General features: G+C 37.8%; 1 protein-coding gene across 1 annotated transcript in view; it reads left to right on the forward strand.

The window, feature by feature from the left end:
* Positions 1-22,088, forward strand: part of ZC3H11A (zinc finger CCCH-type containing 11A) — a 34,542-nt gene extending 12,454 nt beyond the window's left edge. The window contains exons 3-16 of the mRNA XM_012655903.1: positions 6,058-6,181; positions 7,554-7,757; positions 7,877-7,993; positions 8,240-8,320; positions 9,161-9,271; positions 10,071-10,133; positions 10,870-10,968; positions 12,371-12,439; positions 15,878-16,384; positions 17,020-17,099; positions 18,298-18,631; positions 19,099-19,265; positions 19,643-19,710; positions 20,111-22,088. Of these exons, the coding sequence (XP_012511357.1) occupies positions 6,058-6,181; positions 7,554-7,757; positions 7,877-7,993; positions 8,240-8,320; positions 9,161-9,271; positions 10,071-10,133; positions 10,870-10,968; positions 12,371-12,439; positions 15,878-16,384; positions 17,020-17,099; positions 18,298-18,631; positions 19,099-19,265; positions 19,643-19,710; positions 20,111-20,369 (2,283 nt within the window). The 3' untranslated portion in view covers positions 20,370-22,088. The remainder of the gene's footprint in view (positions 1-6,057; positions 6,182-7,553; positions 7,758-7,876; positions 7,994-8,239; positions 8,321-9,160; positions 9,272-10,070; positions 10,134-10,869; positions 10,969-12,370; positions 12,440-15,877; positions 16,385-17,019; positions 17,100-18,297; positions 18,632-19,098; positions 19,266-19,642; positions 19,711-20,110) is intronic.
* The last annotated feature ends 777 nt before the right edge of the window (positions 22,089-22,865 follow it).

Genomic DNA, 22,865 nt, shown 5'->3' on the forward strand with positions numbered 1-22,865 from the left:
GCAGAGAAAAGTTGCAAAGCACAGTATAAAAAAAATTTTTAAGCCATTTGGGAGTAAACTGCTGATATTCCCTATTACCTCCAAATACTTTATGAATATATCCTATAAGCAAGAAGGACATTTCTCCTATGTAATATAACCATCAAAATTAGAAAATTAACATTAATATATTACCTCCATTTAATCCTCAGATTCCATTCAAGTTTTGCCACTTGTCCCAATAATCTCCATTATTGTAGAAGGAGCAAGTCCAAGTTCAGGTGTTGCACACAGTTGTGGTGACCCTTTAGTCTCCTTCAGTTGAGAGCAGTTGCTCACTCTTTCTTACCTTTCATTGACCTTGACACTTTTGTCAGTTACAGCCAGTTATTTTGTAGAGTGTCCCTCAATTTGGGTTTATTTGTATTTCTTCATTACTGAATTAAGATTGTGTATCTTTAGTAGGAATATCACAGAAGTAATACTCTTTTCATTGTATGCCTTCAGGTGGCATACAGTTTTAATTTTCCATTACTGGTAGTGCTAATTTGATTACTTGATTAAGATGGTATCTGCCAGATTGCTTCACTGTAAAGTTTTTCTTTTTGTAATTAATAAGTATTTTGTGGGGAAGTACTTTAAGACCCTCTAAATATCCTATTTCTCATCAAACCTTCACTTGTTTTTTCAGTTATTTATTTGTATTAGCACAAATTCATGGTATCCTATTTTATTCAGTGTCATAGTCCATTACTATGTTATTTATTTTTATGTTTAAATTAACCCGGATTTGGACAGTAGGAGCTCTTCAGGCTGATTTTTGTTTCCTTTGGTTTCTATCATTTGAGCACCTCTTTGCTTTTTGGCCTAATAAGATTCTTCCAAGCTCATACTACACTTTTCCTACTACAACCCTGGAATCAGCCATTTCTCCAAGGTGCCCTGGTTCGCTTTTAGTGAAGAATGGTATGTAGAAATTAAGATTTGGGTTGCTCATGGAGTGTCATTGCTTTCAGGTTCAGTGGACAGAGCTAGGGAACATATAAGTGTATATACACATAGACATTTACATCATTATTTATTCCTTTGTGTTTATGTGTCTTTGTGGTTTTGTGTCTACATGTCTACGTATGATTAAAAATCATGAGTTTGCATAGATGATTCCAGTTCACCAATACCACAGGATTTAATCTAGGCTTCTCTTTTCCCATACCCATCACTCTCTTTTCCAGAAATGAAGAACTTGGTTCCCATTGTCCTTAATACTTTTACCTATTTGATCAGTCTCCTAGTATGTAAATAAATACCGAATCACAGCCTCTTCCTTCCTCTCAGGTTCGAACATCACGCACAAAGCTGCTCCATCACAAGGACTCCTTGCTCACTTTGTTTCGACTCCGGTACCCTTTGCCAAGCCTCTCCACTTGTTCCACCATGGAGAACCCCTTCCTCACCCTGCTTGGATCCCAACATCTTCCTTTTGACTCCCCACAATGGGTGCTGTTTTTATACCCTTGGGCTCTAATACTCAGTGCTGGGCAGCTCTCCCATGTGAAATGCTCTCCTCACCCAGCTCATACTCTGACCCTGCACCAGGTCTCCTTGGGAAGACCCTGCCTTCTTTACCCTGCTTGGTCTTTTTAAAAAATTTTTTGTAGACCAGGCGCGGTGGCTCACACCTGTAATCCTAGCACTCTGGGAGGCCGAAGCAAGCAGATCATTTGAGCTCAGGAGTTTGAGACCAGCCTGAGCAAGAGTGAGACCCCGTCTCTACTAAAAAAAAATAGAAAAAAATTAGCTGGACAGCTAAAAATATATAGAAAAAATAAGCCAGGCGTGGTGGCACATGCCTATAGTCCCAGCTACTTGGGAGGCTGAGACAATAGGATTGCTTGAGCCCAGGAGTTTGAGGTTGCTGTGAATTAGGCTGACGCCTCGGCACTCTACCCAGGGCAACAGAGTGAGACTCTGTCTCAAAAAAAAAATTTCTGTAGAGATAGGGTCTCACTGTGTTGCCCAGGCTGGTGTCGAACTGCTGGCCTCAAGCGATTCTCCTGCCTCTGCCTCCCAAAATGCTGGGATTACAGGTGTGAGCCACTGTGCCCTTCCCCTGCTTGGTCTTTGATGTTCATTTCAGGATGACCCTCCACGAATATACCTTCCTCACCCTGCATTGAGATCCCTTCTGCACAGAAGCCTTGCCCACCCTTCTCAGGCTCAATACCTGCCAGGGTACCCTCTCATGCATGTCTTCCTAACCCCTCATGGGTTCCAACACCCTACGCCAGTTCCACCTGGTCATGTGGATACCTTTCTCACCTCAATCAGGCTCCCACACTCTGCTCTGGGCCACCTTGTCCCTCCCCCCAGATGAATGCCTACCTCCTTCATCCCCATCTAATGACTTTGGACTGATGTACATTTAAAAATAATGATAGCGTGTGTAATATTACACCTCCCTTTTGGGTGTGACAGGGGATTAATAAATTCTATCTAGCTCTTTGAAAGGTAAAGGCATTTGCTGGACTTTTTAAAAATAGATAATTATTTATGCATGTGCCAGTAAACTCAGAACATACATTTTTTAAAAACAGCTTTTGCCAAGTTGCCTTTCAGAGATGTTGAGCTAATTTACATTTCCATTAAGTGTATGAGACTTCCTGATTCTTTCACATCCCTACTAACACAGTGTATTGTGGACTTACCAATCTCTCAATACAGTAGACTCTGATATTTGCCTATTTTGATACATCTTTTGTGATGGTCATTGTTGCATTGTTTCTGTTCTCCATACTTTTTTTTTGTTCTGCATACTTTTAAATTTCTGAAGTAATGCTGTTTTTTCTGGAATTTTAAACCTTAGGCTGCTTATTACAATGAAAGATCCAAGATGATGTACTTTATTAATCAGAGGTTAGTAACTTTTCAGAAGTGCTTCTCAGGTCTTTTTTTGTCTTTATTGAATCATTTGTTAAAGTATATACAGAAAAGTACACATCATAATCTTACAACTTGAAGAATTTTCACAAAGTAAATATACTTATTTGACCAGCACCCAGTTCAAGAAATAGAACATTAATAGTACTCTGTCTTCTCCATTCATCTTTGTTGTCACCAACCGCATCCCTAAAGCTAATCGCCATCCTATCACATAAAAGTTTTGACTGTTTTGATCTTGACATAAATGGAATCATACACTATGCAGTCTTCTGTATTTGACTTCTTTCATTCTACATCTGCGGTGTTAAGTGTAGCAATGGCCTTCTCATTACTGGATGACATTCTATTGTATGAATACATTGTTGTATGGCTTATTCCTTCTCATTACTGGATAACATTCTAGTATTGATGTACATCTGAGCTGTCTGTAAATTTTTGAAGGTATTGCAAATAGTATTGCTTTAAACATTCTTAAGAACTCATGTATACATTTCTCTTGGACATATATCCTATAATCCAGCAGTTTATTTTAGGGGTGCAGATATTCTTTTTTTTTTTTTTTTTTTTCCTGTTTTCCTTTATAAGAGTGAGGTGGCTTGGGAAGGATACAGTTACATGTGCTTTACTTGTGAGAATAATGGAAAAATTTTTCTTAAAGCCTGAACTCTCAGCTTCAAGTAATAGCTGCAGTTTATTGAGTTTATTCTATGTGCTAAGTGCTTTATATATATGTATACACACACACACACACACACACACACACACACTAGATTATTAAGAATGAAATATCCGATTTCCTTAAGTACTAAATTTTGACAATTTATCTCTGATATTTCACTTAGACACTTCTTTTTTATTTTGTTTTTTTTACCTTGTTCAATAAGGAACTGGTGTAATTTAGACACTTCTTGTTTTATTTTTATTGTGAGGGTACATCCTCACTCTTTCAAATGCATGGTTTGGCTTGTGATTATCTTTCAAAGTTTTTTTTAGAACAATTTTTGTGAAACCATGGATAAGTCAAAAATTCATGTTATTTTCAAATATGAGTTTCATTGTGGAACCAATGCTATGCAGACAGCTTGAAACCATCAATGAAGTGTTTGGGAAGGATGTGGCTAATGAATGCTCAGTATGTCAGTGGTTCAAGAAGTTCTATTCTGGTGATGTTAATCCTGAAAATGAGCCACGTGGGCAACCTGAGATCAAGATGGGTAATGATGAGAAGCTCTCTCAATAGCAGCAAGGTTTGACGTTACTATTCGAACAATAGTGAATCATTTGAAACAAACGGGCAAGGTAAAAAAGCTGGAGAGATGGATACTGCATGAATTAAAGGAACATCACAAGAGAAATTGTCTCGAAGCTTGTCTTTGCTGACACAATGAAGACAAACCAGTTTTACACCATATTGTTACACGTGATGAAAAATGGATTCTTTTTGACAATCGCAAACGTTCAGCACAATGGTTGGATAAAGATGACATGCCAGCTGGGCACGGTGTCTCACACCTGTAATCCAGCACTCTGGGAGGCCAAGGCAGGAGGATTGCTTCAGGTCAGGAATTCGAGACCAGCCTTAGCAAGAGCAAGACCCCACCTCTACTAAAAATAGAAAAAATTAGCTGGGCATGGTGGTTCACACCTGTAGTCCCAGCTACTTGGGAGGCTGAGGCAGGAGGATCACTTGAGCCCAGGAGTTTGAGGTTGCTGTGAGCTAGGCTGGCACCACGACACTCTAGCCCAGGTGACAGACTGAGACTCTGTTTGGGAAAAAAAAGGTGATGTCCCAGAACACAGTCCAAAACCGAATATTCATCAGAAAAAGCTAATAATGTCTGTTTGGTGGCCCACCTCTGGTATTATCAACTACAGGTTCATGAAACCTGGTCAATCCATTATAGCGGATGTCTGCTGCAATCAGCTGGATAAAATGATGAGGATTCTTGCGATTAAGCAGCCAAGATTGGTCAAGAGAGACAGGCCAATCCTCTTGCAAGACAACGCTTGACCACATGTGTTACACAAACAATGCTGCTCAAACTATAGAGGCTGAACTTGGAAACTCTCTATCATCCACTATATTCACCAGAGCTTGCACCAACTGACTACCACTTTTTCCAGGCTTTGGACCACTTCTTGCAAGGCAGAATATTCAGTTCTCAACAAGCTGTGGAAAACGCCTTTCTTGATTTCATCGCCATTTGCTGTCCAAGCTTCTTCACTGCTGGCATAAATAAGCTAATCATTAAGATGACAAAACTGTGTCAATAGTTTAGGTACATATCTTTTGTTTTTGTTTTTTTTGGTTTTTTTTGTTTTTTTGAGACAGAGTCTGGCTCTGTTGCCCTGGGTAGAGTGCCGTGGCATCAGCCTAGCTCACAGCAACCTCAAACTCCTGGGCTCAAGCAATCCTCCTGCCTCAGCCTCCCGAGTAGCTGGGACTACAGGCATGCGCCACCATGCCTGGCTAATTTTTTCTATATATATATTTTTAGTTGTCCAGATAATTTCTTTCTATTTTTAGTAGAGACGGGGTCTCGCTCTTGCTCAGGCTGGTTTCGAACTCCTGAGCTCAAACAATCCGCCCGCCTCGGCCTCCCAGAGAGCTAGGAATACAGGCGTGAGCCACCGCGCCCAGCCAATAAACTAAACTTTTGATTGGAAATCAGACATTTCATATTTAATGATCTAATATTTAATCCCTATAAGAAACCAGTTAGATAGCTACTACTATTCTCATTTTATAGCTAAGGCAAGTGAGGCTTAGAGGCAGTATATTGTCCACCTTCGCATGGCCAGCAAGTAGCATAATAGAGATTCAAACCCTATTATCTTTGATTTTATAATCTTAACTACTGTATCAGCCTGCTTCTCTAAATTAAGCATAGACATTTAGGGGTTCCAGGATGAGGGCAAAGAGGAAAGAATAGCAGATAAACTGCTTCCTCGTTCCTTTCATCTCCTTCATGCCTTAAAGTATGTCACTTTTAGCAACCTCTTTTCCTCCTAAAATTCATCTTACATGCCTCAGATTTTTGAACCCTGTATAAACTTTGTCCAGTAAACAAATTACCAAATTAATACAGGACTGACTTCATTTTTTATTTGAAAACAATGTGTTCTTCCTTTTTGCAGAAAAAACGCAGTGAAATACCTTGTTATTGGGAAAATCAGCCAGTGGGATGTCAAAAACTAAACTGCGCTTTCCATCACAACAGAGGACGTTATGTTGATGGTCTCTTCCTACCTCCAAGCAAAAGTGAGATCCAGTTTTAATTTTAAAACAATAATTGTTACTAAATGTACACCTATTATGCACACTGTACAAAGTACTTTTTACACATTGCCTTCTTTCAGTCTAGTGAAAAAAAGTATTATTTCCACTTTACACATGAGGGAACTGAACCTTACCTAAGGTTAAATGGTTAGTACATGGCCGTAGAACCAAGTGTATCTTGGCATGCCAGTTTAAATTACTATAGTTTACTTAATTTCCCATTTTCTTATCAGACCCATAAAGGTTTTCAAAAGAAACTTGATTCTCTAGGCCAGGGATTGGCAAATCCGGTCCTCTGCTTGTTTTGTAAAATAAGGTCTTATTGGAATGCAGTGTTGCCTATTTGTTTACATATTTTCTATGGCCAATTTTGTGCCACTGCTGGAGTTAGGCAGTTGAGACAGAGACTCTTTGGCCCACAAAGCCCAAAATATTAATTATGTGGCTCTTTACAGAAAAAGTTAGACAACCCTGCTGTAGGCTGTAATCCAAAATACAACTCATACTCTACAAAAAGCTAATATTTATTTCCAAAATCCCTTTTAAATAGATTTAAAAGTGGGATTAGCTGTTTAAAAGTCATATCTGCTATCTGCTATATGATTAAAACTTCGTGACTACATCTTTTCACCTCTATTTAAGGAAAAAAGTAGACTCCTTTCTGGTTTGGTTCAAATAAGTGTCATCTGCTATAGCTCTCTTTCTCCTTTTTTTTTTTTTTGTTGTTTACTTGTTTGTTTGTTTTGACACTGGGTCTTGCTCTGTTGCTCAAGGCTGCAGTGCAGTGGTGTGATCATAGCTCACTGTAACTTTGAACTCTTGGGCTCAATCGATCCTTCTGCCTCAAGCTCTGGAGTGGCTAGGACTACAGGCACGTGCCACCATGCCTGGCTAATTTTGAAAAATTGTTTTGTAGAGACAGAGTCTCGCTATGTTGCCTGGGCTGGTCTTGAACTCCTGGGCTCCAGTGATTCTTCCACCTCAGCTTCCCAAAGTCCTGTGATTATGAGCCACTTGGGCCCAGCTATTATCTCTTAAAAGCTTTTTTTTTTTTTTTGCTAAGCAAAAAGCCTAGAATTTTAACATTAAAATTAAAAATTTAGAATTTGTAAACAGGTACTAGGCATCTAGCCTTCTGTATTTTGGGTGTGTTCATGTATAACGAAGAGTTACTAGCTAAAAGCACGTTTTCTCTTCCTGGGAGTTAAGAATCTAAATGGGTAAATTAGGTAAAAAGGCATAAGTACTCATAAGGAAAATGCATGAATTTATCATAGGTAGCCAGGGATTTTTGTTTAAGAGAATTGGGATTGTATCTTCTATTTTTAATTTATGACCGATTTTGTATGTTTAGCTGTGTTGCCCACTGTGCCTGAGTCACCAGAAGAGGAAGTGAAGGCTAGCCAACTCGCAGTTCAGCAGAACAAACTGTCTGTCCAGTCTAATCCTTCCCCTCAGCTGCGGAGTGTTATGAAAGTAGAAAGTTCCGAAAATGTTCCTAGCCCCACACATCCACCAGTTGTAATTAATGCTGCAGATGATGATGAAGATGATGATGGTAAGTTTTAGCTCTTACTTTAAAGCAAATAGTCAGGGTCATATGGTGAATTGGGCAGAATCAGGATTAATGCTCTAGGCCTGTTTTTAATTGCATTTCCCTTAAATGTTGACACATAGATCAGTTTTCTGAGGAAAGTGATGAAACCAAAACACCTACCCTGCAACCGAGTCCTGAAGTTCATAATGGATTACGAGTGGCTTCTGCCCGGAAACCTGGGGTCAATTTAAAGCAGGGTAAGAGGAGGCTGTATTGGTGCTAAATCTTATGGCACTATTGAATGTGTCCACAGTATTTTAACTGCCTTTGAAATTTAGTTCACAATCATTGACCTAAATTTCAGTTTCATGAGGGAATGCTATACACGCATGCTTTCTCTTGATCATTTCTTCAAAAGATACTTGAATGCCTGCTTTGTACAGATAAAATGCAAAGGTGAAAAGGCCCTCATTCCTCATGTGATTTCTATTTGGGTTTTTCAGGTGAATGTTTGAATTTTGGAATAAAAACTCTTGAGGAAATTAAATCAAAGAAAATGAAAGAAAAATCAAAGAAGCAAGGTGGTAAGTCATAAGTTTGGCATGGATGGTTGTATGTTGCTAGAGAAGAATGATAAGGATACTTTGCGGAGGCAACAGCCAAAATTAGCAAAATGATTTTGATTTCTTTGGCTTGTTTGAAGTAAAACACAGATTTATTTAAATCATAGTTGCTTTTTTAATTCATTGCAGCTGGTTTCAGTCTCTATTCAGAACTAGACACATGTAATAAAGAACCTGAAAGAACCTGTGTATCTTGGGAACTATAACTCTAACGAACACAATATAAGAACTATAATAAAAGAGGAAAAATTTCATTTTGTAGTAGAGGAGTTCTTTCTCAAGAGCTGCTAGGATTTTCTTCCAGAGTTGGCCTCAACTTGGTTGATCTGTATTTCTAACCCTAAAAATTATAGTGTGAAATGTAGTATACATAGAGATAAGTGGTTGGGTCTAAGAATCCTCTTATTAAAGCTTGTTCTGTGGGAACTGTGGAGTTATGTTTTGCAGATGATTAAATTTAGATGGAAAGGATTGGTTTGGATTGACATGCCTGATGTCTGGTGTACTTCTGAGGGTAACTTTAGAATGATGTTAGCCTCATTGATAAATAAAAGGAGGTTGAGCGCCTAAGTCCGTCCAAATAGTTTTTTTATTTTGTTTTCACATTGTGCCCCAGGCTCCCCCCACCACTACCCCATTTCATTGTAGGAAAACAGATTTAAAAAAGGCTGATTGGCTTTGTTATAGCAGGACTATATCAAACTGTATTGGACTTAACTGGTTACAAAAACAAAATTTTTTGTCTTGTGATAGTTTTATTTTCCATAAATCATTTGCTATTCTTTGACTTGCCTTATTCAGAAGGTTCTTCAGGAGTTTCCAGTCTTTTACTCCATCCTCAGCCCATTCCAGGTCCTGAAAAAGAGAATGTCCGGACTGTGGTGAGGACAGTAACTCTGTCCAGCAAACAAGGTAAGGAAGGTATAGGTAGGTCTCAGAGTTGTCAGGTTTCTACTTTTATATGATTGGAAATGCAAAATCCTTGGATATTTTTTACCTTTGATGAATTTGCAGTAAGACTTTAGTATGTTGGTTGGATATAAGGATGAAAAGTTGGTGCATTTGACTCTATTTGGTTGAAATTCTTAATTCAAGCAGCCTTCACATTTATGTATACTTAATTTACATTTATTGTTTGTATCCATTCAACAAATTTATCGACTTCCCTTTGTGGGTAGAAAACTTTAATATAAACTCTTTGAGTTACAGAAAAATGTAAAAGTCTTTTCACTTAATAATTTTAAACCTAGTAAGGACTCATAGCTATAGATACATTTAAACATTTGTGCCATTCAGACAACAAAGAATCAGAAGAAGGAGAGCTTACTTCTTGCTGGGGGGTGATGAAAGGAAGATATAGGAGAGCTAATATTGGAGTAGGGTATGATTTCATTTAACATATCAAAGTGCATAAGCAAAAGTTTAACTTGGGTTTTATAACCAATTGGCTAAGAACACAATCTCTCTCCTTATGCTTGGCTGCTATTAATAATTAGTACCGTGCTATTGTGTGCATTTGGCTATTTAAATTATTATTAATAGGGTTTTTTTTTTTTAATGCAATAATCTTCCTTAAGACTGGGACCTGATTTTCAAGAGACTTTCCGGGTGGGCTCATACTAACATCAGAGCATACTTTGTACCCGTTAGTAGTTTCTGAATACAGAAAGAATTGGCTAGTAGTAGAGAAATTCTGTTTTTGTTATTTCAGGAGAAGAACCGTTGGTTCGATTGAGTCTTACCGAGAGACTAGGGAAACGAAAATTTCCAGTAGGTGAGATAAGTTTTGTGCGCATCTTTTGTTTTCTGCTTCCTTTTGCACTAACATGATACCTTCTCTAAACTCTTTATTCGGATCCCATCAATATTGACAGTCCCCCTGTATTCTTGGCTGAAAGCACTTATAAAATTTTCTCATGTTTTTCATGTGTGCATTATACCTTTTATTGAAGTTACAGAAATGTAAAGCATTACAATTTAATTAAATTAGTGCCATGACTAACTTTTTAGAAGGTACTAGGCTTAAAACACAAATTTATTTATTTATTTATTTTGAGGCAGAGTCTCACTCTGTTGCTCTTAGTAGAGTGCCGTGGCATCAGCCTAGCTCACAGCAACCTCAAACTCCTGGGCTCAAGCGATCCTCCTGCCTCAGCCTCCCAAGTATATGGGACTACAGGCGCACACCACGACATCAGGCTAATTTTTCTATTTTTAGTAGAGATGAGATCTCACTCTTGCTCAGGCTGGTCTCTAACTCCTGAGCACAAGCGATCCTCCCACCTTGGCCTCCCAGAGTGGTAGGATTACAGGCATGAGCTGCTGTACCTGGCCTCTATGCCATTTTTATTCCTTCTCTAACATTGAGTTCTAAGGAAACTGGTGAACAAACACACCACATAAATACATGAAACTTACGGAATTATTCTACATTGTTTGTGTTTGCTTATATTTCTTGACCTCACTGAAGATTGACTTCAAATGTTAAACTAAGTTCTCCCTATTTGTAGGTGGTGACAGTGATCTTCCATTAAAGCGTAGCCTTGCACAGAGGCTAGGGAAGAAAGTTGAAACTCCAGAAATTAACACTGACAAAACACCAAAGAAAGGTACTTTAGTTCTAATACCTTGTGTATGTAATTTTGACAGTTGTTTTTTGTAATGTTAACAGCTATGGTTTGTCATTCTCTTGTTCAGTTAAATTAGTTTATCATCTTCTATTTTATTATTCATTCAACAAACATTTGATTGCTTACTCTGTTAGATTCTGGGTAGACACCATTGAACAAAATAAACACCATCACACTCCTTAGAAGCTTAGAGTATAATGGCAAGTGATCAATTCTGTGACAGAGAAAAGTACATGGTGCTGTGAGAACATATAATAAGGGCTCCTGTTATTACCATCTGTTATGGAAAGGGTCGCAGAGGAAGTGATGTTAAAGTTTAGACCTGAAACATGAGTTGGGATTTTAGCCCTGCGAAATTGGAGGGACAGGGTTTGTGTTTCAGGCAAAGAGAATAACTTCTGCAAGGCACAGAGTTAAGAAAGTGTGATGAGCTCAAAGAACACTGAGTATGGCTGAAACACAGAAACGGGCTGAAGAGCATGGTGTCCAGAGGGGGAGGAGGGACTGGATCATAATATAGAGGCTTTAAGTCATGTTAGAGAGTTTGGGCTTATCCTAAGATAGTAACAACCCATTGAAAGGTTGTAAACAGGGATCAAAGTTTCAGATTTTAAAACCATTACCCTGCCTGCAATATGGAGAAAGAGTAGAAGAGGACAAACACAATGGCTGGGAGATGAGTTAGCAGATTGTTAAAATAATCCAGATAAGAGGAGGTAGTATTGGCATAAACTTAGTGTCCTAGAAGTTGGTTTGAAAACATGTGGACTAAATCAAGAGATATCTGGGAGTTAGAATGGTTTATAGTTGAAGGAGAGAAAGAAATCAAGTGTTGGATTTTTTTCCCCCTTGTATGACTTGCAGTGAATCACTGGGGTTAATTACTAAAGAGTAGGTGTTTTTTTTCCTTCTCATTGTGTTTAGTTTTAACTTGCCTTGAAGATAAGACACTTTTGTCCACTTTCCCTCCAGCCTAAGAGGCTTTGATGAGCAGATGTTCCTGTTTGGAATCTGTCTTTGCCTATCAATCATGAAGATTTTCACAGCTAAAGAGCATATTTCAATAGATTTAGGGGGAAAAATATTTGTTGGCAATAAGATTTTGGAAGATCATCCAGTAACAAAATTATTTTCTTGAATTCAGTAGTACAGCTTTTCAGATACAAAGAAAGTTGTGGGTTTTTTTAAGCTTTCCAGAGTGCTCTAAGGATTCCATGATTCACATAAATATGTTCTGTAGAGAAGAAAAATGTATGACTGGATTTTTTTTTTAAACATTTTTATTAGAAGTGTAGTCTAATTTATGAACTTTGAAAAAGATATTTGACCTGTAGAAAGTCTCTGTTCAACTTTTGCTTTTTGAAATTCTTTCTTTTTATAGTTCAAGTTTCTAAGTCTCTGAAAGAGCGATTAGGCATGTCAGCTGTTCCCAATAATGAGGAGGCAACTGGTAAGTAAATCCTAAGACCAGGTTCTGATATTTTTCTCCTTGCCATGAGAGTCTTTGCCTTTTCTCTGATTTACCTATTGCAATTAGGTTAGGGCCTGTGTTTTTGGTTCTTTGTGGTTCTATTTTTGTTGTAAAAGTAATAGATTACTCACTGGTATGAATTCCTGTTTTGTACTTATAGATGGCAGAATGAATATTCATCATAGTATTAATAGTGGAAAATTAGGAACAACCTAAATATCCAGCAAAAATGGTTTATATAAAATTATTGTAGTTAGGTGCTAAAATAATTGCTATCCTGAAAAGTCATATTCTGAACAATAATGACATGGAAAAGTCAAATTGCATGGTATCAAATAGAAGGGTTACAAAAGAACATGTACCACTTTTGACCTTTTGATTTACATAAGAATCTTTTTTAAGGGAGTTTATTTTATCATAGGAACTTATTTTCAGGAGAAATAGCCATATGTATGAGATGATTCCAGTTCTGTAAAGATATGACTATGTGCCTTAAAAATCCTGCAAAAACGTTAATATTTGTTTTATCTGGATATTAAGATTTTAGATAACTTAAATTTTCTTCTTTATATTCTTCCTATACTATAATTTTTAAACTTTTAAAATTATGAATTATAACTACATAAGCATGTATATAAGTACAATTTAAGGAATAATAAAATGAACATCTATGTACTCAACTATCCATCTTCTTTTAATACATTGCTGGATTTAGTTTGAGGCTTTTTGTGTAGGATTTTTAAAAAATGCTACATCTGTGTTTATGAGTAGTATTAGCCTTCTTGGTTACTTTTCCTTTTTCCTGTCGTCATAAAAAAGGAATCTAATGTTGGACATTCTTACGCTTTTGTAGACAACCTGAATGTATTATTCAGAAATTTTTAGGATTTTCTCTTTATCTCTCCCTCATACGCTGTAAGTTCACTATTGTGGATCTAAACATGGATCTTTTTTGTTCATTTTTCCCAGTGTTGAGTGGGCCCTTTGAGTCTAAGAACTTGGAAAGGGGTCAGAGAGTAGTACTTGAGGCTTTTCAGTCTGCAGTGTCACAGCTACTCAACTCTGCCATTGTGTTGTGAAAGCAGCTATATGCCTATGTATGCAATCTGTAAATGAATGAGTGTGGTTGTGTTCCAGCAAAACTTTATTTACAATATTTACAAAATCAGCTGGTGGCCATATTTGGCCCATGGGCTAATGTTTGCCTGCTCTGTTCTAGAGAGCTGATTTTGGGCCAGTCTTGTCTTTTTTATTAACATTATTCAGTCCTTCAAATGAAATTTATTTTGGCACTTGTGTTTTTATTTTTCAGTATCTTTTTTTCTCTGATTTTTCCTTTTTTCACAGCCTGATTTTAGGCTACTCTGGGATTTCTGATTAAATTCTTTAATGTTGTTGTTTTTCCACAGTTGGAAGTACCTGGCCTGGGTTTCCTCTGTGGTTCTAAAGGCCTTTTCCCCAAGTTGTCCTCTATCCTGACTGTGAGACTTGATTTATGTCTGGTTAAGAGGAGAGGGTGTGTTAAAAGGCAGTTTGTGTGGATTACAGGTGGGAAGGCTGGGGACCCATACACTTGCTACAGTAAGAAAGACTTTATTTACTTTCAGAGTGGAAGTAACTTTTTTGCTATTTTAACTTGGCTTTTTTTTTTTTTTTTTTTTGAGTAGCAAATAAGCTTCAAGGCTATTTACTTTTCTATCCCTCCCTCCCTCCTTCTTTCTCTCTCTCTGTCTCTCCCTCCCTCCCTCCCTCCCCTTGTCATGGTCTTCTCTCCAGCCCGAACATCCTCATAATGTGCTCTACTTGGGCAGACTCTCCTCTTTTTAGGGGAGCACTTCTCAGGAGAAGGTCATGACTGACCCAGCTCTTCTACAGGCAGTCCCTAAATTTCTACCCTAAGGTTATGTCAGAGCCCACTATTTTTTTTCATGTTAGTTGACCCAAGTTTGGTAGTTTCTTTGACTCTGTTGGGAAGAACGGATCTCATGCCTGCAGTTTGAACTATTCTTTTTCCATTTTTCTATAAATTCAAACATCTGCTTTCTGTCTCAGAAATTCTTCAAGATTTATACTTTGCCAGTGGCATCCTTGTTTCTCATTTCTACTGTGGTTTTATTTTATTTTTAATGTTTTTCTCTATCATTTTGGTGAAATTTTGGTAGGAGAGGGAAATAGGGTGTCCATGACATCATTCGTATTGTACTTTCTTGGAGTTAGAATTTCGAGATTAATCTGTCATCTTGAGATGGAAGAATTTACAATTTTTATTTAAAAACTTAAATAATTCAGTGAGTGAGTGTTTCCCTTTGTAACAGGTACTAAACTAAAATAGTGCAAGTAACTGAATATAGTCTCTGTTCTCATGAAGTTTTTAGTATGATTTGAGATACAGGCAATTACAGTGCTCTGTGTTCAGTGCTGTGATCAGAGACACAAACCAGATTGGAGGATATCAGGTTCTAAGCTGACTTCAATTAAAACTAAACCAGGCAGCAAGAGAAGTGAGACCAATAGGGACTATTCCAAGTAGAGAGGACAGTATATTCAAAGGTTCAGAAAGTGAGACAGAGCACTGTATATTTAAGATTTTGAAAGGATATTTTTTCTTTTAATCTTTCATTAAAAGCTGTTATTCACTGATTAATTATGTATATGTTTAATCTGTAAATTATTCTTGTTTATTCCACATCACTTCATTATTTCTTTTCTTAGTCTTTCAATAATGAATGATCCTGTCGAGTATGAAGTTTGCTCTTTAGACTGATGTAGAATGATGAGTGTATCATTAAAAATAGCTCTTCAGTGACATGTCAGTCTCTGGGCCTTTCTCATTTTTTTACCCTATCTTGTCACCTGTTTGACCTTCTTTTTCATCCTTTAAATACTGCTTAAAGATAACTTCCTCTGAAAAGTTTTCCTTAACCAGTTCCTAGACAAGAATTGGTATTCTTGCTACATGCTATATATATATTTTGTTTGTCAAAGCAGCTGTCGTTACTGTACTTTGTTCTTGCTTGTCTCGTTATTGATCTGTCTGTTAGACTATAACTACATGTGGACAAAGATTGTATTTTGCTTACCATTATATTTCTAACACAGTGTCCGACACATGTTTATATCCATGAGTGAATGGAAGAATTTATTGATAAGATTTATGACAACAGATTTCTCTAACGAGTAAATGGCTTTCAGGTTCCTCAAGAATACACTTCTGAATAGAAATATAAATCACCAATTTTTGCCTCCTAAGAGTTTTCCTTGAGGGCCACTACCTGAAACATGCAGTAATCTAAATTTGAGATTGAAATTTAATGTTACATTTTTTTATTATTTTAATTGCCTGCCTAAATGATACCTCTCAAGTCATTAAGAGATGAACTCCAAGTACAATGCCGTATTTTTCCCCCATTAAAACAGAGAGAGTTAATAAAGTTGGTGAGATCCACGTGAAGACTTTAGAAGAAATTCTTCTTGAAAGAGCCAGTCAGAAACGTGGAGAATTGCAAACTAAACTCAAGACAGAAGGACCTTCAAAAGCTGATGATTCTACTTCAGGAACAAGAAGTTCTTCCACTATCCGAATCAAAACCTTCTCTGAGGTCCTGGCTGAAAAAAAACATCGGCAGCAGGAAGCAGAAAGACAAAAATGCAAAAAGGATGCAACTTGCATCAAGCTAAAGATTGACAGTGAAATTAAAAAAACAGTGGTTTTGCCACCCATAGTTGCCACAAGCAAAGGACAATCGGAGGAGCCTGCAGGTAGAACAAAGTCTATGCAGGAGGTGCACATCAAGACACTGGAGGAAATTAAACTGGAGAAGGCACTGAGGGTGCAGCAGAGCTCTGAGAGCAGCACCAGCTTCCAGCCTCAACACGAAGTCAACCCGGGGGCAAGGCGGTTGCTCCGAATCACCAAAAGAACAGGTAACAAGAAAGCCTCATCTATAGTACCACTTCCCTAAATAATACTCCAAAGGAGTGGTCCATGGGATCTTCCTGGGAGTTCTTTGACAACTTTTCTTTACTCAGATAACTTTTTTTTTTTTTTTTTTTTTTTGAGACAGAGTCTTGCTCTGTCACCTGGGCTAGAGTGCTGTGGCTCTAGCTCACAACAACTTCAAACTCCTGGATTCAAGCAATCCTCCTGCTTCATCCTCCCCAGTAGGGAGGATTACAGGCGTGCACCACCATGCCCAGCTAATTTTTTCTATTTTGAGTAGAGATGGCATCTCACTCTTGCTCAGGCTGGTCTCGAACTCCTGAGCTCAAGTGATCCTCCCATCTCGGCCTCCCAGAGTGCTAGAATTACAGGCGTGAGCCACCGTGCCCGGCCTACTCAGATAACTTTTAAAACCACTGAATTAAATGAAGTTAAGCTGTTTCTTTACAGCAGCACTATATAGACATTTGCTTTTTTAATGTGCATTTTTAGACTTTATATAAGGACCAGTAGGTTTCATCTATAATTTTATTTGTCCAGTAAAGTTTTGTTTAACTTCGTCTGTCATGAAGTTGCAGCCTAAATGAAATAAATAATGATGTCTTTGATGTGACTATAGGAATGAAGGAAGAGAAGAAACTTCAGGAAGGAAGTGAAGTTGCTTCTCAGAGCAGTGTTCCTAGAACAGAAGCCAAAGAGGTGAGTTCATTTAAGATCATCGTATGGTTTTGTCCATGACAAAGGCTAGGTGTGCTTTTCAGTTTTAGCTTACGTAAATTTCTACTTGACACTTCACTGCTACATTAGGTAAACAGTCTTTCTCTATAATTTTTCTTTTTTTTTAAATTTGAGACAGGGTCTCGCCCTGTTACCCAGGCTAGAGTGCAATGGCAACATCACAGCTCACTGCAGCTTCCAACTCCGGGGCTCAATCAGTCCTCCTGCCTCAGCCTCCCGAGTAGCTGGGACTACAGGTGTGCACCACCACGCCTGGCTAATATTTAAATTTTTGTAGAGATAGGGTCTCAGTATGTTGCTCAGGCTGGTCTCAAACTCCTGGCCTGAAGTGATCGATCACTCCTGCCTCAACCTCCCAAAATGCTAGGATTACAGGCATGAGTTGCCATGCCCAGCCTATACTTAAAAATTTTTTTTTAAGACTGTTTGCTATAGTTCTATGTATGTTAGTATTCTCTGCTCTTAAAAAGTTTTTTTAATTGATTATTAATGTTTTTTACACAGTTTCCCCCCTACATTTGAAAGTAATGCTGTGTACCACACAAAACTTGGAAATTTTTATTTTTCAGAAGAATGAACAAACTCTATAATATATAACCCAGATATAACCACCATTGGTTTTTTTTTTGATGGATTTCTTCAAGAGTTTTTTTATATATATATGCATGAATGTGAGTTTGTTTAATGTTTAGAGCGTAATTGAGAACTCTACAGTGTATCATTTTGCAGCCTGCTTTAACTTTACCATATTCATAATTCAAGACATTTGCTTTTACCAACCACATAATACTCTGTTACATGAATATAATCTGTTTCTGGACATTTAGATTTGTTTTTACACAATTGTAAATAATGAATATCTTTGTACATCAGTCTTTGTGCAAGTGTCTAATTATTTAGAAGTCCTTAGTATTTGATTTAGAGTCATGGTTTTACAGCCTGTACAATCTGGGTTTTTATTGTTCCACACATCTTTAATCTTTCTTTTTTAGAAGGATATTGTCTACTTAGTATCAAGTAAAGAGTTTTTCTCTCAGATTCTGGATCATGTCAGACTCTGCTTAACTTAGATGTTAGCCTGGTACTTTATAAATAATAATTACCGTATAGGTTATTAGAGGTATTAGGTTTTAATTCTGTCATTTAAATTTATCCACAGGCTTCAGACGAGACCACAGGAGTTGACATTACTAAAATTCAAGTCAAGAGATGTGAGACCATGAGAGAGAAGCACGTGCAGAAACAGCAGGAGAGGGGAGCCTCACAGAAGGAAAAGTCAGTCTTGACACCCCTTCGGGGAGATGTAGCCTCTCGCAATACTCAAGTGGCAGAAAAACCGGTGCTCACTGCTGTGCCAGGCATCACACGGCACCACCTGCCCAAGCGGCTTCCCACAAAGTCATCCCAGAAGGTGGAGGTAGAAACCTCAGGGATTGGGGACTCAATATTGAATGTGAAATGTGCAGCACAGACCTTGGAAAAAAGGGGTAAAGGTGAGTGTTCTTTATACTATGTCTTGCTTTAGGATATCAAAATTACCAAGTTTTAAAAACTCTCTGGCAACAGTTGGGTTGAATTTCATTTGCCTCGTGGATAGTAATATTTCTGATACTTTTATACAAAGACAAAACTAGAGTTCCTTTCTCAGAATTTAAAACTGCTATTTAAAAAGCTTTGTCTAAAACTTTCTATGGTGCATGTTTCCTCTGGTTTTAAAGAAGAAAAACAGAAAATAGAAGAACAGTGACAAATTCAAGCGGCATTGAAAGGGGTCGTTTGAGTATGTGTATCTACATGGTGACCACCTGTAGTACAAGTTACATATGGATCATAGTCAGGTTTTTTTTTAATTTGTGGTATTTCTAGTACTGAAAGATTTTTGCTATTTTATTCTGTGTTATCCTCCATATAAAAGAGAGTTTATTCTGGCTGTTAATCAGATATTTTCTGTCCCTTGTAGTTAAACCCAAAGTAAATGTGAAGCCATCTGTGGTTAAAGTTGTGTCATCCCCCAAGTTGGCCCCCAAACGCAAGGCGATGGAGGTGCATCCTGCCGTCATTGCAGCTGTGAAGCCGCTCAGCTCCAGCAGCGCGCTCCAGGAAAGCCCGGCCAAAAAAGCAGCTGTGGTAGGAAGTAGATCCATCTCTGTGGTGCTTATTCTGTGTGGTAGGGAAGCAGAAGAGATTAACTCTCTACCAGCTCTCTGTGTGTAACACTTCATGGCATTTCCTAGCATTTCAGTTGTTTGGGTTGTTACTGTGTTTTACATTTACAGTTAGAGATTTGTGAAGCGGCAGGACAGGATTTTTTAAAGGCTAATTTTTGGGTGGCAGGATATTTTGCTTATTTGTACATTCAGCCTTTAAATTATTGATTCTTGGGTTCCTAGGCTTAAAGTATGATAGCCATCTTTTTAAGAAGGCAGCAAAAGAAAGTGAATATACTCAAATAAAAAAGCCTGACTCTCCCACTGAATTACTTTACTTTACCCTTCCTTTCGTAGGCTGTTGTCCCAGTCCTCTCTGAGGACAAATCAGTCACTGTGCCTGAGGCAGAAAAACCTAGAGACAGGTAATACTTTGTAATTCTTTCCAACCAAACTCTAGGCCACTGTTACTGCTTATGATCTCTAGAGAATAACACTGATAAATAACTTTAAACAGTTTAACCATATCTAAATAAATCTGCTTGACTTCAAATTAATTGCAACAAAGCATGAAAATTCAGAGTTGCCATTCTCCAGTGGTGCCACTGTTTATATTTTGTCTATATTATCTAAAAGATATTTTTAACACCTGGCTGAATTCTACTTTAAATTATAAAAATGCTTGGTCCCAAACTAGTAAAGAATTTTTTTTACATGTGTCCTCAGAAACAACCTTTTGCTAATAACTCTGTGTCCCTGAGCCTAGGTGATTCAGGCAACTATTGAAAAAGGGCAGTTTTCTAATAATCTTAATTTTTCTTACAGTCTTACACTGCCTCCAACCCAGTCTTCTTCAGATCTCTCACCCTCAGAGGTATCTGGCCCCTCCTCATCCCAGATGGCCACAAAAACTCGCCGACTCAGCTCTGCCTCGACAGGAAAGCCCCCGCTCTCCATGGAGGATGATTTTGAGAAACTAATATGGGAGATTTCAGGAGGCAAATTAGAAGCTGAGATCGACCTGGATCCTGGGAAGGATGAAGATGACCTTTTGCTTGAGCTATCAGAAATGATTGACAGCTGAAGGTGGTAGTGAGAACACTTTAAAAAAAAAAAAAAACTCGCCAAAAAACTGGACTTAGTTTCATCTATTATAACATTTATCTGAGATGATCATTTCTTTAGTCTAGAATTTGCCCCATATCAGAAGTATACCTCTGAATTATCTGTCTGTGTCCTGGACTCGTTGGGGTCAGGTTTTTAAAGTCACTCGATAACCCTTTTGTCCATTTGATGCCATCGTTTAGTATCTTTGAGAAAAAAGTTCTGTCATACCCTTCTTTCCGCAAAAAAGAGACTGAGAAGGAGATCTAAGTGAAAGGGTGCTGCAAGAGAACTTAGTGACTCCTTGAGGTGTTTGTCAGTTTTGGCTTTTTCCCCATTCGTTGTATTCTTTCTTTTATGTATTGTCTTAATGTACTTAATATTTACCTGAGTTTGAAATGGATGAAGACAGCTGCTACCATTAAGGACCAAATTTCATGCTACCACTAAACAAAAAAACCGACTCAGTGTGTGTTAAATTGTATGTCTTTTTAAAGGTAATTGGAGCGTCAACTAAGCTTTAAAGAGGGCTGAGCAGCTCAGGAAACCAATAAAATGGACATAACTCTTTGAACCTGATTTTGATGCTTCCGCTGCTCAGCCTCTGAAGAGCAATATCTAATTTATTATTACTGTAATTTTTTAAGGCTTTAAAGTGCCTCAGGGGTCCCCTGAAACTAATTTTCTATTTCTGGGACTCTCTGGATTCATTAGAAGAGATGGTGATGTGGTTAGAGAATTTTATTTTTTTTTAGTATGAAAATTGTCCCTTCTCTTCAATACTTGCCTCCTACTGGCATTGAATTGTCACAGGGACAAAAATTGGTTAATTTTTTTATTTCTAATTCTCCCAGCAAACTCCTTGCCCAGTATTTATTTGGTGCCCTTTAACTACCTGAGGGACAAAAATGAACTCATTTGAACTGCCAGTATTTATCTTTGGACCATAGCAGTACACTGAATTGTACTGTAGCAGAGTTATTGAGATGCTCGGGGGTGTATTGTATACCTGCCAGTTTTCTTCATTTCTGAATTGAATTTTCTTTTCTTGATGTTAGTCTCCTTCACCTCAAGGTTTAGACATGTGAAGGAACAAGCATGATGGGGCTAATAGTCTTAAAGGAGACATTGTACACAATCAGGAGGAGGAGAAAAGAAGGACTTGTCCATTTTGATAATTTTGCTGTAGGTGGCCAGTTTCGTTTCTCATAGGGAAATCTGACCCACCTGTCATGTTGGCTCCTAAGGAACTGCTGTTGTAAGCGGCTCATCAAGAGTTGAACTTCATGTAGCCTTGTTGGGAATATGGAAAAGGAGGAAAGCCACAGGACTGCCATTCAGTCTTGGGAAGATCCAGATGATTCTGCACAAGCAAAAATGACTTGAAATTTATGTATAGACACACCTCTACCAATCCATCTTCAGCTGACTGAATGTTGTATGATAGCCCTTCTCCAAAGCAGGGGTGGAATGTTCTGGTTTCACCACAGATTTTCTACTCATTTGATTTTTGGAATCAGCTTATAGATTCCAAGTCCCTTTTGTATATAAACTTTATTCTTTTGCTTTTTTAAAAATAATTTTGTTTCATATTTAAAGCACTTGTATTAGTCAATGATTCGTGTTCAGCATCATTTGAACCATTTGCCCTTACAGAAATACGTATTTGTGTTTTAAATAAAACTGGTGTAGGAACGTCTTGATGTTGTGAATTAAGTAACCTTAATTACTTACATCACTTTAGCTTGGGATCCACCTTGACACGAGGCCAGTGAGAATGTTGTTGGCCTTTTGTGTAAGTGCCCCAATTTCCCAGGTATTATTTGGCTTTAGAAACCTTTCATAAGGACATATTGCCAAACTTACCCACAAATGAGCTGAGCTTTAGCTACATGTGCTTTTTTAGGTAAGATGCATGTATATAGGTGAGGGTTTTTTCTGACACTGATACTTAGTCCTTATCATTGTAACTCAAGTGATGCTGTTAATTTTTTAAAAGAGGGAGGGTTTAAAAGCAACGTTAGATTCAACATTTTAGAATTTTCAAGCATTGAGCCAGGTGTGGTGGCTGGCGCCTTGTAATCCCAGCTACTCGAGAGGCTGAGGCCAGAGTATTGCTTGAGGCCAGGAGTTGAAGACTAGTCTGGGCAACATAGCAAGACTCCATCTCTAAATTAAAAATTTTAAAAAGACCTAAATTTCCAAGCATGAAGGTATTTTTGAATTGTTATAAGAATACATATAAACTTATTAGCTACCAAAGAACATAGATTTTTCCTGTTGGTAGTCTAAAAGCAGTCCCAACAAGTTGAATCAACTTTTCACAAAAGCCAAAACAATTATATATTTAGTTTTGAGTGATGGTTTTCAATTTTGGTAGTAATAAAAGGGCCCAGAGCGAGACTCTTTCTCCCAAAAATAAATAAAAGTAAATAAACAATCTTGAAGAAGTTGCATAGCATTATGCTCTATGAAT

This window comes from Propithecus coquereli, unplaced genomic scaffold (assembly GCF_000956105.1).
Source record: "Propithecus coquereli isolate 6110/MARCELLA unplaced genomic scaffold, Pcoq_1.0 Scaffold491, whole genome shotgun sequence".
Classification (NCBI taxonomy): Eukaryota; Metazoa; Chordata; class Mammalia; order Primates; family Indriidae; genus Propithecus; species Propithecus coquereli.